Source organism: Lolium perenne, chromosome 6 (genome assembly GCF_019359855.2).
Source record: "Lolium perenne isolate Kyuss_39 chromosome 6, Kyuss_2.0, whole genome shotgun sequence".
Lineage (NCBI taxonomy): Eukaryota > Viridiplantae > Streptophyta > Magnoliopsida > Poales > Poaceae > Lolium > Lolium perenne.
In genome coordinates, this window is record NC_067249.2 from 251,719,485 (window position 1) to 251,734,167 (window position 14,683).

The 14,683-nt window shown below is 45.5% G+C and overlaps 2 protein-coding genes across 2 annotated transcripts; both read left to right on the forward strand.

The window, feature by feature from the left end:
- The first annotated feature begins 389 nt into the window (after nt 1-389).
- LOC127305156 (GDSL esterase/lipase At1g71691) lies at nt 390-3,819 on the forward strand. Its single transcript, XM_051335534.1, has 4 exons — nt 390-789; nt 1,339-1,469; nt 2,862-3,339; nt 3,430-3,819. Exons 1-4 carry the CDS (start codon nt 516-518, stop codon nt 3,657-3,659), a joined length of 1,113 nt encoding a protein of 370 aa, XP_051191494.1. The 5' UTR covers nt 390-515; the 3' UTR covers nt 3,660-3,819.
- Nucleotides 3,820-11,600: 7,781 nt separating this feature from the next.
- LOC127305157 (thiosulfate sulfurtransferase 16, chloroplastic) lies at nt 11,601-13,886 on the forward strand. Its single transcript, XM_051335535.2, has 7 exons — nt 11,601-11,862; nt 11,943-12,023; nt 12,126-12,245; nt 12,456-12,529; nt 13,119-13,189; nt 13,285-13,338; nt 13,442-13,886. The coding sequence occupies exons 1-7, from the start codon at nt 11,780-11,782 to the stop codon at nt 13,514-13,516; spliced, it is 558 nt and encodes a 185-aa protein (XP_051191495.1). The 5' UTR covers nt 11,601-11,779; the 3' UTR covers nt 13,517-13,886.
- Nucleotides 13,887-14,683: the final 797 nt, after the last annotated feature.

The window sequence follows — 14,683 nt, forward strand, 5'->3', positions numbered from 1 at the left end:
GCGCGCCTCAACAGAACTCCTCCGTCGCAGAAACGCCACCGGGAGCCAACCCGGTTTAGTTGAGCAGTCACGCTCAAAGGATGCAGCCGATCTGTTAAGTATCTGAAGTTAGATAAATAAAACAAATTAAAGGACATGTTCATCGATCTCTATAGCTAGCTAGGGAGAGAGTTGACAAGGGTCTCGACAGCAGACGCGCCAACGGCAACGGAAGGAGGGATGAGGGATAGTCCATGATGCAGGCGCAACATGCATCCAATGTGTCTATATATGTACAGTATAATTAATCATAGTATTATATGCACACATGTGGACTGTAGAGTACTCCACGTGGTATATGGATTGATCCACCAACTTGCCGCGTTCATGGTCAACACTCTGTCTAGCTTATAAGCACCAGCGTCTGGCCATCAACTTAACCATAATTAGCACATTACCGATAACCAGTTTGCGCGCACACACAAGGGTGATTAGCTAGCTCGACCACTAGCTAGTTAGCTCGGAATACGTAGTTAATGGGGTACGCGGCCATGAGGGGTAGTGCCGTTCTCCTCGTCGGGCTTGTAGTGGCGGCGTTCGCCGGCGCGGCGGTAGGCGCCGGCTCAGCGGCGCGGTTGGTGCCGGCGATGTACGTGCTGGGGGACTCGACGCTGGACGTCGGGAACAACAACCATCTGCCGGGGAAGGACGTGCCCAGGGCCAACGTGCCCTTCTACGGTGTCGACTTCCCCGGCGGCCCCGTAGCCACTGGGAGGTTCAGCAATGGCTACAACGTCGCTGACTTCATCGGTATGTACCTACCGCCCGCACGTGTCATACATGTGTTCTGTATGTTCATATTGGGTAAACAGAGGAGTAACAATATATAATTGAAGGATATAGTGTCTGGAAAATCAAATCTGATCCCGGGTGCATATGCACCCGGTATGTATAAAACATATTTCTAAACCGTAAAAAATTTAGGAAAAAAATTTAGCATGTAGAGGGACATGTTCTATGTGTGCACGTAAATTTTCACATAAAACAAACATTTTTTGTAACCCGTGTAAAAAAGACAAATAATGCCTCAAAAAATAGACTATTTTAGCACCTAAGATTTGTCTTTTTTGCACAAGGCATGAAACATATCGGTTTTTGCTGAAACAACTTTGTAAGCATGTAACATGTCAAGGTATACACAAAGAATTTTTATTTGTATTTTTCTAACATTTTTAAATATATTTAATATGCGTTTCAAATAAAGGGTGCATATGCACCCGGGTGTAGAAACACCCTGGTCCCTTGAGAGAATCTTACATTTCGATATGGCGTGTTAACTTCGTGGCTCGATTGATGCAGCCAAGAACTTGGGGTTCGAGAGGAGCCCTGTGGCCTATCTGGTGCTTAAATCGCGCAATTACCTTATCCCCAGTGCCATGACGAGAGGAGTTAGCTATGCCTCGGCGGGAGCTGGAATCCTCGACTCAACGGTAAGAGCGGTCCAACTAGCTTTCTAGAAATTAAAGGTTATATTTTAGAATGTAGATAATTAATAGTATATAGAGTACTAATGTCTCAATGTTGTTGTCTACATATAAATTGGCTCGTATTAGACATTGACATTGTTTTCAAGCTGTTATAGATGTACCTCCCATCAGCGGAAATCCGATTCGGTCACTATCTAGTTTCTTTCTTGCGGTATATGTATACATTTTCTTTTGGATATTTAAAAAGTAAATATCTACTTACTACTCTAGAATAGCTTCTAGTTTTAACGATACGAGTTGTCAAAAAAACTTGGGATTTTTAACTGAAATGTGTTTAAAAGTTACCTACAAATAGGGTTGATACCTTTCTGAAGATCAAAAATGAAAGTTTGCGATGTCGATCAGTCGGTGAATTTGTTCGTGTTGATCTTACTCGCTAGACAGCGCATGTATGTAAGCGAGGCCAGTTTAACTTGGTCCGGCACCATTGCTCAATGGAGCTAGGAACGTGGGATCACATTTCGTCTAATCATCATCAGACCACATGCTTCCATCACGTACGCACGCTGCCTAGGCAGACATACAAGTTGTTTATGGCTAGGCACAATCATCAGAAGCTAGCCAATACCGAGCACTACTCCAAATAACAACATATTAACTGATTTGTCTACTACTCTCTTCTAGCTATTTCCACGTTTATGTAAGATGATTGTGTCGATACGATCTGGAGATTGCATCCCGATCTACCCAAGGAAACACACATGGATTGTATCGTGGCATGTCCTCGTATGACCTCCGTTTAGCCCCGAGTTAATTGACAACCCAAGTTAGAAGTTGCATCCGCTGTCAACCCCACTCTACCAGGGGTAGACTAACAAGCAACTCAATTTGTTAAGCCCATTATGCTTAAGGACCTAAAACTTTTGATGAACCCGATCCGTTAAAAGCCCGCAAGAGTTGAGGTTCGTAAAAGCCCGTGAGCTTATTTTATTCTTTCAAAAAATAATTATATAAGAAATAAGAGAAACTCAAAACAGATGGATAGGTAAAACATGGGTAACGATGAACTTATGAAATGGGTTGAATTCGATGGGCTAGGCCGACTACGGTGCTACCAATTCACGAGCTTAACGACCTACTCGTGAGCGATCATAGCTCGTTTATTAATATCTTTAAGCTTTTTATATAAAAAATAAGGTCATTATGTAGAGTGAGCTAAGCAAATATTGGCTAAGGTACATTAACAAGCTGTACCGAGTTTATGCAGCTTCCTGATCCAGTCATATACTCTAAACAAAACAACCTAGAGTATTCATCACATTTTTTAAATGGTACTATAATATTAGCAGTAGTTATTGTAGTTGCTAGATAATCACTAACAATGTACTTTTTCAGAACATGGGAAACAACATCCCGCTATCGAAGCAGGTGCGCTACTTCGAGTCGACCAAGGCTGAGATGGAGGTTGCGTGGGGCTCCCGCAAGGTCTCGACGCTCCTTGCTGAATCCTTCTTCCTCCTTAGCATTGGTAGCAACGACCTATTCCAGTCCAAGCCTAAGACCCCAGTCGATGTGGTCGCGCTCTACACAACCCTTGTCTCCAACTACTCCACATACATCACCGAGTTGTACGGTATGGGCGCGAGGAAGTTCGGGATCATTAACATGGGCCCCGTGGGGTGTGTGCCACGTGTGCGTGTGCTGAACGTGACCGGGGCCTGCAACGATAGCATGAACCGCATGGCCGCCGGGTTCGCCGCTGCCGTGAAGTCGGGCCTTGCCGCCCTGGTGCCGACACTCCCTGGTTTTACCTACTCCCTCGCAGACTCCTTTGTCTCCACGCAGGCTAGCTTCGCCAATCCTCAATCACTTGGTACGTGTTGATGATCGAAAAATCTGTTTTTTTTTTCATTTTGTGTCAAATGTGTACTTATCACCTTGGATTTAACTTTTTTGTGCGAAGGGTTCGTGAACACCGACAGCGCATGTTGTGGGATCGGGAGGCTAGGCGCAGAGGATGGCCGATGCAAGAGGAACTCCAAGTTGTGTGCTGACCGGGACACCTACATGTTCTTTGACGCGGTTCACTCCACACAACGGGCCGCTGAGTTGGCGGCCCAACAAATGTTTGACGGCCCTGCCCACCTCACCGAACCAATAAGCTTCAAGCAGTTGGCACAAAAGAGATATTGATTACGTCTAACAACAATAAGAATTATTATTTTATTTCTAGGTGGAAGAAAGAGATGACTAATTTACAAATTTATGGTTGTTGTTGTTTGTTGGTGTTATTGTTGTTTGAATAACAATTAATAAATCTTACAAGAAGTAATATGCTAACCTATTCTTCGCATGCCACGCCATCCTATGTTTATTTAAATATGTATTCCCTGTGAGATCTATTTTTCACAGATATGAAGTTGGTTCTTGATTTGTCCATGTAAACAGTTTGGACTACACTATTTATATCAAAATGGTGATATGAATACCATCTAATGCACATTTTATAGAGGGTAACCAAACCCGCAAGATATGGCTCCCGTGTGTTTGGTAGTTCACACGAAGGGTTGAACTAGGAACACATGCATGATTCTTAAAGAACACCTTAGTTGAACCGTTTGGATGCTCGATTGGGGGTATTTTCACGTGGCTAGTCTCCCCATGGCACAAGGATGACGGGAGCTATACGCACGCTCTCTCATCGACCCCTCCCCCCCCACTCCAGTGAAGAATGATGAAATGTCCGCCTCTCTTTCTTTGTTGAGTAACCACAAAAATAAAACGCTTGTTTTTCTCGGTGGAGCAGGACCATGTTACTCGTGGTTGCACAATCTTCAGTAAGGAGTCATTGCTTTAGAGAATCAACCATCGGGTCTCAATGTTCGGCAATGTGTCATTGCCATTCACCATTGATCGCTCAACCTTCGCAACTTTTTACTCAACACACTGTTCACCGTTGGTGACATGATCGTCAACAATGACGGCTCACTATGCTCTAACAGCTTCTAACCATGTTGATTCCACTCTAAGACCTCCTAAACTAACTAATATGAAATGGGCCAGAGTTCGTGGATAGTTCATTGGGAATAGAGTTCATCCAAATCCATCTTGCATGTGTGTGAAGTTTCCATATTTTATATTACTTGACTTTGATCTATCTTGGGATTATGAGCTCCTAGATGCTTGATTTTTGGGTGAATATTTGTGTGTGATGCTCCAGGAGAAATCCATCCTTCAAGAGGGAGATCACTTGTCCCGATGTCTATTTATCCTTCATCTTGATGATTAGGGTTTTATAAACGGTTGACATTAAGTAGTTGTGGCTTTTTGATCAGGTATGAATCCCTCGATGTAATGATGAACACTAAGGCATTGGTTTGTTTTATCATTGTTTGATGATGTGCCTATCATTGAGTTGTCTTTTCGGGCCGCACCGTCCCGGTGCTGAACCTCCCATGTTTTGCCTACTCCATTGACAGCTCCTTCATCACTACACATGACAGCTCACCAACCCGCTGTCACTCGATAAGTACATGTTGTTATCAAGTTGTTTGAGCCAAAATTTTGGTAATTGTGCTGAAATTTGAATCGTGTTCATGATCTGTTATGTTACTTTGTATAAAATTTGTGTTTGATTCTTCCCTGGATTTATCATGTCGGTAGCTCGCATGCTCCCCACCTGGTCCGGTGGAGCATAAATTGGGCGGATTGGTCGTCCATGTGCAATGTACGTTGTGGCCCACATAGTTCATAAAGTTCTTCTGAGCGAGGGCCATTAGGAATTGCCGAATCAGCCGATTTCACGAAGCTACCCTCGTCTTGCGCCCCGTCGATGCAAAAAAGAAAAACTTTCCCTGCGCGAGCTTAGCTGACCATAGAGATGGCGGGAACACACACGCAGTATAGTGAAAATAAAAATGTTAGCACCATACTTCCTTTGAGGGAAATTTTGCAGGACACTTGATTAGGCCCTCTTGTTCGTCATAGCTCTAGCTCTAGCTCTACTTGTTGTTAGTCTTAGCACCGACATATGATGGGCATGCCAATAAAATCAACTCTATTTTAACATGAAGCACTTGAAAGTATCACGCATCCTAATAAAATGACCAACTCACTCTAAAGCTCACACTGAAAGTGTTTTGCACATTAAAATAGCATGTCAAAATCTAGCTAGCGGTAGTGGGTAGTATATATATCATTGCATTATGTAAAGAAATCAAAGTGTGCTTGAAGGTATACCACTAATCTATCTACTAAAAAAAATTCACCATGAGATATTGGGGACAACCAAAATCCCTTGATTCTACAATTCAGTGACATTTTTATCTATGTTGCTCATGGTCACCACCTAGTTCGCCTGGTTGGAAAGGCATTGTTTACATTCATGTTGCTAGTAGTGCAGAAAGCGATATTTGGGTATCACTCCTGCGTGCAAATTTTGTCCATTGAATTGAATCTTCCACCGACTCCGTGACCAACCTCGCTGCCGCTAACATTGCATGCATGAGGCACTGCACTTCATCGACATGTACATGAACAACTACGCACTCCAAGATCTCCGTGGTAGCCTCAGTGACACAGTGAGGCGAAAGCTCACAACACACCTCATACCCGCCAGACTACTGCCAACTAGTTTGATTGAAGAAATCTACCTCGAAGGATCCATTGGCAGAGCAGAACAATTATCGGAATTCTGTGCCTGGTATAGCCTCTGCCAGCAGAGCAGAAGCACCATCACCACTTAACCAAACAAGCTCTAGATACATGTACTCGAGGATTTTTCTATTCCCAATATCTTTTTCTTTAGAGTTTGTTTGATATATAATTGGAAACTATTGGAAAAAAAGTATGATGCAATTTCATAGGAAAATTTCCTCAGGTCCAACCTAATGGAACTAATCTCTCGTCTCGTCTCAGGCAGTACCTAGAACAAATTTGAGCGGATAGGTCCCTCCATCTGATTCGAGTCAGTCACAGTCATCCGTACGCCGGATCCTACAAAGCCGCCATGACAGTCACATGTGCAGCTTCCCAGTTGCTAACGTGCAGAGTAATTGAACATGAGAACATCTTGGCTGATACATCAAACATGCGCAAGTGCAAGGTTAATGCTGAAAATACAAGGGGAAACGTGAAGGACGTACCTTGTTTAATCTTTCAAGGGAAGGCAGTAAACAAGATTAACCGTAATTAAGTTCGCTGTAACACGAACAAGACAAGAGACAAAAAATAGCAAGGTAGGCTATATAATTCGAGAAGTTCGCTCCTCTTAAGCAACAAAGCTGGCCTAATATATGTTGAATTCAACATAGATTTAATACGTCCCATTATCCCTTGTTCCTGATCTCATCTTAGTAAGACCCCTTACTTTCATTCCATTGTCACTACATGTTTCAAGGATGCAGGCGGGAAGATCAGGGTACGACTAAACTAAACATTTTAGACCACCTACTAGCGAGATATCAACTATGTTATGTGTATGTATCTAGATACAGGCAGGATGATCAGTTTGCAGTATGTTAATTATATGTAGGTTCTTCCTCGGCCTCATCACCACCATTCGAAGATTCAAACACACCCTCAAGTCAATGGTGCCACCTGTATCTCCGTTGTTGTCATCGCCAATTGCATCCTCTTCGTTCTCTTGTTCCTGTCCCTGATCTCCTTCATCTTCCTTTTCCTCTTGTACTTGTCCATCCTCAAACATAGATTCATGTTCGGCAAATCGGACAGTAGTCCACCCTGCAACTGAATTTTAAGTGACAATGAAAAACATCTCGTCTCCAATGTTGAATTAATTCAGTTAGGCAAGAATGCATACCTCATTTCCAATGTTGTTCTCTCCCGAAACAACTAGTCCTTTGTGAAAGGATGGCCTTATAAGGACCATGTGTGCAAAATTCTTTTCTGCGAGTTTTACATTGTTCGCTTCTATGCGATCCAGTTTTTGTTGTCCATAATTTGTCTTCGCTTTTATGTGATCTAGTCTTTGTTGTCCATAAATTGGTTAGCACTAGAACATCTTCCGGTTGAGAAGAAGGCTTAGAATTTTTCTTCCCTCCTCCCTGTTCGCACTATCTGCATGCAAATCTAATTTAACATAAGGGAAAGTGATTAGGTTTGAGTGTCATGTCCAAAACATAGATGGAGTAAGCGTGGGAGCATTTCCCTAACCTCGGTGAGGCGGTGAAGTACGGCGCTGGCGAACTGAAGGATTTGAGTCGCGGGGGCTTCCGCATGTAGCTAGAGACGGCAGGTCATGAGTTCGGCGACAACAGACAAGTTGGGTGGGTGGCGACGGCGTTGAGGATTTAGTGTGTACGAGGGGAATGATGGATTTTGACAAAGAGAGGAAAAAGTTACTCGTTTCTAGGGGCTCGGTCAAATTTTAGCCGGGTCCATTTCAAATCTTAACAGGACCAGCGAAAATCTTGCAGGAACAGTGAAAACCGTGGTGAGACCCTCGTATACAAGATTTGCGGCATATTTAGTCGCCGCAAATGATATAATGGAGGTAATTAATGAAGCGTCGTCCTTGCTTAGCGCTGGGAATGCCATCCGTTGGCCAGAATAGTTTTGCAGGCGACTGTAACTTGTGCCATCCTAAAAATCCCGTCATGTAACAGGGGACATTTTGTAGTGTTTGTTATTTTACTTTGTATGAAATTTGTGTTCGATTTTTTTAAACCAGTAGGCTCGCTAGGAGCCCAGCTTTGAATTAACAAAGCCATCAACCGGCCATGAATTACACAAACCGAACCGAACACACATCCACACGCAACACCACACCACACAACACAACGGCCGAACGATACAAGGGCACACCCTGAAAGGCTTACAACTCAACACTACAAGCAAGCACCAAAGGGACTTGCAAAGCGAAGACTACAACTCTCCGGCACCGAGGGCAACGACAGCGAAGGCGCGACGAGGCACTGCCAACGAGCAGGATGGAGATTCATGAGCGAGGAAGGCCCCCTGAACTGCAAACACCAAGACACATTCCGGTTCCCACACCGAAGAGGGCCCCTACCCTCTCGCCTTGGCTCGAAGGCGTCGAACCATCGGTCATGGGAAAAGCTCACCCGAGAGCTAGGGAAGTGCTGAACTTGAGCTCCGAGGCAGCCCCAGAACACGACCACCAGGAAAGGGAGAGCACACCACACCGGCCAAACCGCCGCGGCCTAAGGACGCCCAAAGAGAAGCATGAAAGCCACCAGGAGCAACTGCACGAGACCAAAGTTTACGCCTTCAACCTCACCGAGCATCGCACTCCCCAGGCGACGCCTCCAAGGAGGATACGGCGTGCAGCACGTCGACGCCGCCCAATCTGAGAGATTTTGGGCTTTCACCCGGGATGTTGGTCGGGGTGGAGACAGGGGACCTCAGCCACGCCTCCAAGGAGGAAGAACGGCGCCCGCCGGCCCCGCCGCCGCTGGGCTGGGCCAGCCAACCTAGGGATTCCCCCGGTCCCAAGCCACACACCAGCTCCCTCCACGATCTAGAGCGAGCACCAAGCCGCCGCAAAACCGAAATCAGGGAGGAGAGAGAGAGAAGAGGGGAACAACCTCGATCTGTCGGGGAGGGGGGCCCCAAGCCGCAGCCGCCACCCGCCGCGGTCCAACCTCCCAAGAGGTCGCGGCCGACGGCCAAAGTCGCCCGCGCCGACGCCTGCCGCGTGCGCCGTCGCCTCGCCTGAAGGGCCGCCGCCCCGGTCCTGTAGTCCTCCGCAGCGAAGCGGAGCGACAAGATCCTTGCCGCCACCGTCCTCAGCAGCCGCGCGGCTTTCCAGCGGTCACCTCAGGTGGCGGCAAGGGAGGGGTAAAGGTGGGAGGAGGGGCCTGGCGGCGCTAGGGTTTGGGCGCCGCCCGAGTCGCCCCACCGGGAGCGACGCGGGGGCAGGGCGTTTTTTTCGTGGGGGACTCCGGTATAATTTGTGTTCGATTCTTCCATGGATTTATTATTCCGTGGGTTTGCATGGTTTGTGAGTTTACACAGCTCATACTATGGGATCAGGAGGCTACGTGCAGAGGCGGCTTCTGCACGAGGAACTCCATGTTATCCACTTACCGGGATGCCTATTAGCGTTTTTGGTAGCTCACATCCTTCTGAGCCAGGCTTGGTGGAGTAGACATCGTGCTGATTGGTCGCCTAGGTGCACTATACTTCTCACGGTTTTTCAAGCATCTTCGAGCTAAGACCACTGAAAACGACTGAATTGGCCGTTTTTATGGAGCTACTGCATTACGTCCATGCAAAAGAATCTTTTCCTGCGCGAGCTTAGCTAACAATGGAGATAGCGAAAACACGTGCGGTACAGGGAAAATGGAAAAAGTTTGCATGATACATCAATTTACGGAAATTTTGCACAACACTTGATTAGGCCCTTGTTGTGTCTTCTATTTCTTGTTCGTCTTAGCACCGACATAAGATGAGCATGACACTAAAAACAACTATATTTTAACATGAACCACTTGAGGTACCACGAATCCTAATAAAATGGCCAACTCACTCTAAAGCTCACACTCAAAGTGTTTCGCACATTAAAATAGCATGTCAATCTCTAGCTAGCTGTTGTGGGTAGTATATATTGCATTGCATTATGTGAGGCCATCATAGTGTGCTTGAAGGAATACCACTAATCTATCTACTCAAATATTTTCACCATGAGATATTGGGGACAACCAAAATCCCTTGATTCTACAATTCGGTGACATTTTTATCTATGTTGTTCATGGTCACCGCCTAGTTCGCCTAGTTGGAAATGCATAGTTTTCCTTCTTTGCCCTTGTCACATTGGGGTCGCTCTAGGCAGGTAGAAAGTTCATGATATTCATGTTGATAGTAGTGCAACAAGCGATGTTTGGGTATCACTACTGCGTGCAAATGTTGTCCATTGAATTGGACGTTGCAGCCTCTTCCACCGCCTCTGCGACCAACCTCGTCGCCGCCAATATTGCACGCATGATGCACTGCTTCTATGATCTCGTCAACAACATCCATCAGTTCCTCGACATGTACATGAACAAGAACGGGAGGGTCGCCCAAACACTCCAAGATCTCCGTGATAGCCGCAGTGACACAATGTGGTCGAAGCTCAGGGCACCCCATACCAGCCATATCACTGCGACCTGGGTTGATAGAAGAAATCTACCTCCAAGGCCGTTGGGAGAGCAGAACAAATGGTGCATGTGTCTGCGTGGTAAAGCGTCCAGCATCAGGAGGCGCCCCATCACCATCTGAACCAAACAACTTCTAGATAGCTGTATCTAAGGATTTTTTAAATTCGTAATTTTTTTATATACAGTTTGTTTGATTTATATGATTGGAAGCCGTTAAAAAAAGTAGGGCGTAGTTTGCATGCAATTTTGTATGGAAATTTTCCTCAAGTCTAACCTCATGGATATAATCTTTTGTCTCAACAACTACTGCATGCACCTATTCCTTCAGATAATTTTTTCCTTGTACCCATGGAGCTTTCATATGGCTATCGTTACAAGTTCCTACCGTTACAATTCTATAATTTCGTTACTCCTCCACTTTCAAAATTCGTTGAAAACCTCGATGGTTTCGGTGCTAGCAAGAGAGCCAGCAGCCGAGCACACGTGGTCCCGTAGACTGATGAGCAAGTTCAGATGAGATGCGACGTGGCGAGAAGATCCTCTCGCCTTATCCGGAAGCTGTACCTAGCACAAATTCGAACGGATAGGTCCGCCTCTCCATCTGATTCGAGTCAGTCACACTCATCCGTACGTCCGATCCTCTACAATGCCGCCAGGACAGGCACAGGTGCAGCTGCCCAGTAATTGAACACCTTGGCGGACACATCAAACATGCGCAAGTGCAAGGTTAATGTTGGAAAGTACAAGGGAAAATGTGAAGGACGTACCTTGTCTAATCTTCCAAGGGAAGATAGTAAACAGATTTAGCTGTAAGACGAAACAAGAAACGGAAATGGTTAGTTTTTCTTCCCATCGCAACGAGCTAGGCATGATAAAGATCCAACTGGTAGGTGCCAACGTATCAGTCGGTCATAGGATCATGACCACAGGCCCTGCTTTTCATTCCTTTTGGAAATTTCTGATTTGAATATCGTATCGGCGCCTTCTGAATTTTCTGATAAATAGGTGCCTGACCACCAGGACCAGCAACGGCGAGCCAGCCACATTCCGAGCGCTACCGAGAAAGAAACTAACTACGGAGAGAAACTTCATTTGAGAACTCCTTCATTTCCTTTGCGCCTCCTCGTATCTGCACTGCAGCTACCAAGCTTGAAGCGTCCAAGAACAAGGAGGAAGATCGAATAGGTAGCAATGGCGTGCAGCTTCGTCGCCCGCGTCTCCCTCTTCCCCGCGCTCCTGCTCGCCCAGCCCGCACCACTCGCCATCACCTGCAGGTAAGTAAAACCGTTCCCGTTTCGACGCGCTCTGCGTGCGTGCGTGAGCGCCGTGCTCTCTCTGAAACTCTGAACCGCAGGCTGCGTCCCGGCTCGGCGAGAGGTTATCATCGCGTCCTTGCGGCGGCGAGGCCGGCCAAGAGGATGCTCGGCTCCGTCAGGTGAATACAGTACGAGTGGCTGACCGATCGGCCGGCCGGGTGGCCCTGTCTCCAAGGGCAACGTAACTGACGGGCACGGTACATTTGTTGCTTCTCTTTCAGATACGGCACTGGAGCGACGGCGTTGCGCGCGGAGGAGGCCGAGGTGGCGGTGCCGCCGTCGGTGCCCGTGCGGGTCGCCTACGAGCTGCAGCTGGCCGGCCACCGCTACCTCGACGTCAGGTACATACATATAATCAACGCAGAAACCACCACACTCTCACTCTGCCTCTGCAGTCTGCACTGTGTATTCTCAAGTGTCGACTGATCGAGTAATACAGTTCACACTAAACTAAATTCAGTGCATGTACTCTGTGTGGATCTGCTAGCACCGATCTGGAATGGCTAATTCTACCAATTTTCTTGCTGATTTGTGTATCTGGCTATCTGCAGAGCTGAGGGCGAGTTTGGCGCCGGGCATCCCGTAGGAGCCGTGAACATCCCTTACATGTACAGCACCGGCTCAGGTAAACCTTCTTCAGTGAAGCTCTTGTGATCATGGACAAAAGTACATATGATGATATGATGTGTTAGCAAGAGCCATTTTAGTACTGAATTATCTAGTCCAATGCAAAAGGTAGTGTTGGTGGAGTGGCTTCAGAATTTGATCTGCACTAGCAGATCAGGGTAGGATAGGCATCATCATCTGCATCTGGTCCAGCGCTGCACAAATATATATCTTAAGTCCCAGCCTTCTCGTTTTAAAGTTGGATAAAGGAAAGCTAGCATGGCCTGCATATATACATATGAACTATGAGTGCTTTTTCGCCATCAACTTGCACCATTCAAACCGAACTGAAGGTGGCTTCTCGACACCGCGAATGGCCGTCACTGAGGAATCATAATGTATTACTGATTTCAGACCATGACCATGATCATAATTATACAAACATGCATAAGGAAAACTGTGTCTAATGTTCTCAAGTCCTTCTCAGAAATGCAATTCTTTAATCACTGGCTTCATACTGCTGTGACTTGGGATGCAATGCAGTCACTGCTCTTCACCTTCAGTGTTCTGACTCTTCTGATGTAATGTCGTTCTTTCTGTTTATCTAGGGATGTCGAAGAACTCGCATTTTATAGAGCAAGTGTCGGCAAACTTTGGGAGAGATGCCGAGATAATCATCGTACGCCCGCCGGCGATCTTAAACACGCTCCGTTATTTTTGTCCCCTTGAGCCATGTCCTTCTCAAATTTAAGAAATTTCATATATGAATTGCAGGGATGCCAGAGTGGCAGGAGGTCTCTCATGGCGGCAGCTGAGCTCTGCTCCGCGGTAAGCACATCAATGGCCATCTATCTCACCATCACTGTTGTTTCAAAAGATGCTCTCTCTTATATGTGATGGTTGTTTCTCTTGTTCATGCAATTTTATCCAGGGGTTCACAGCCGTGACAGACATCGCAGGAGGGTTCTCTGCCTGGAGGGAGAACGGGCTGCCGGTCAGCCGATGATATCAGGCGTCTGGCTTCTCTGAATTTTTCTGAAACACAATAATCTGTTCAGGAGGCTCTGACGCCTCCTAGTCCAATGTTCTAACAGGAGGCATTTTCTTTTTATTTTCTTTTATATCAGTTTGAGGGTCTGAGGGTTCTAGTCTTTATCCCCTTTATCCCTGTTTTTCACCCCTCAAAAGTGCTAAAAAATGTCCATTCTCAACCCTTAAACTGGTTTGAGGGTTTGAGAATTTAGGGATACTACTAGTGATGCTCTTATGCATTTACTTCCTCAGCGTTCCATTTTTCCTCAGAGGTCTGTACTGTAACGTTTTGCTCTGTTGCTCATCGTCTATTCGGCTGCAAAAATAGACGTGCAAGTTGGATACCTTTTGCTGCCCGCACTTCGGGCAAACCCTATACACCGACCAGGTCGGCGCGTACCGCGTGCCGCACACCCCGCGCGCGGTACGGGCCGGCCCAGTTAGGTGCGGGCTGCCTCCTTTTGTGATTTTTCTTTTCTTTTTTGTTTCTTATTTTCTGTTTCTTTTTTTCCTGTTTTCTTTTTTCTGTTTTCGTTTTTCTTTCGTTTTTTCTGTTTCCTTTTTTTTACTTATATTTTTCAGATTCAAAAAATAGAAATATTTTAAAAAATAAAATTTAAAAAATGTTAAAATATAAAAAACCGTTCAAAATCTGAAAACCGTTCAAATTTAAAAATCGTTCAAACATGAAAAATGTTTAAATTTAAAAATCGTTCAAATTTAAAAATCGTTCAAACTTGAAAATTGTTCAAATATAAAAAAAATTCAAATTTAAAAACCGTTCAAACATGAAAAATGTTCAAATTTTGAAAAATATAACTTTTTGAAAAATATTCAAAATATAAATCGTTCAAATTTTAAAACTATTGAATTTAAAAATGTTCATATTTTGAAAAAAAAATTGAAAAATAATTTCATAAAAAATGTTAGATTTTGAAAAAGAAAAATATTAATAACAGAAAAAAACAGAAGAAAAAAAAACATACCTGAGCTAATGGGCCGTACCCGACCTGTCGCTGGGGGTGTGCGGCCCCCCGCACGCGCCGACCAGGTCGGCTTATAGCAGTTCCCGCACTTCGTCCTCAGTCCTCACAGGGGTGAGGGGTCTGCTGATAGATGGGCCGAGAAAATAAAAGAAGGT

Excerpts from the sequence above, each read along its gene's own strand:
- LOC127305156 (XM_051335534.1), top strand. The coding sequence starts at position 516 with ATGGGGTACGCGGCCATGAGGGGTAGTGCCGTTCTCCTCGTCGGGCTT. Across the intron at positions 1,470-2,861 it reads CTGGAATCCTCGACTCAACG|AACATGGGAAACAACATCCC; the intron begins GTAAGAGCGGTC and ends GTACTTTTTCAG. Across the intron at positions 3,340-3,429 it reads CGCCAATCCTCAATCACTTG|GGTTCGTGAACACCGACAGC; the intron begins GTACGTGTTGAT and ends TTTTGTGCGAAG.
- LOC127305157 (XM_051335535.2), top strand. The coding sequence starts at position 11,780 with ATGGCGTGCAGCTTCGTCGCCCGCGTCTCCCTCTTCCCCGCGCTCCTG. Across the intron at positions 12,024-12,125 it reads AGGATGCTCGGCTCCGTCAG|ATACGGCACTGGAGCGACGG; the intron begins GTGAATACAGTA and ends CTTCTCTTTCAG. Across the intron at positions 12,246-12,455 it reads CACCGCTACCTCGACGTCAG|AGCTGAGGGCGAGTTTGGCG; the intron begins GTACATACATAT and ends GGCTATCTGCAG.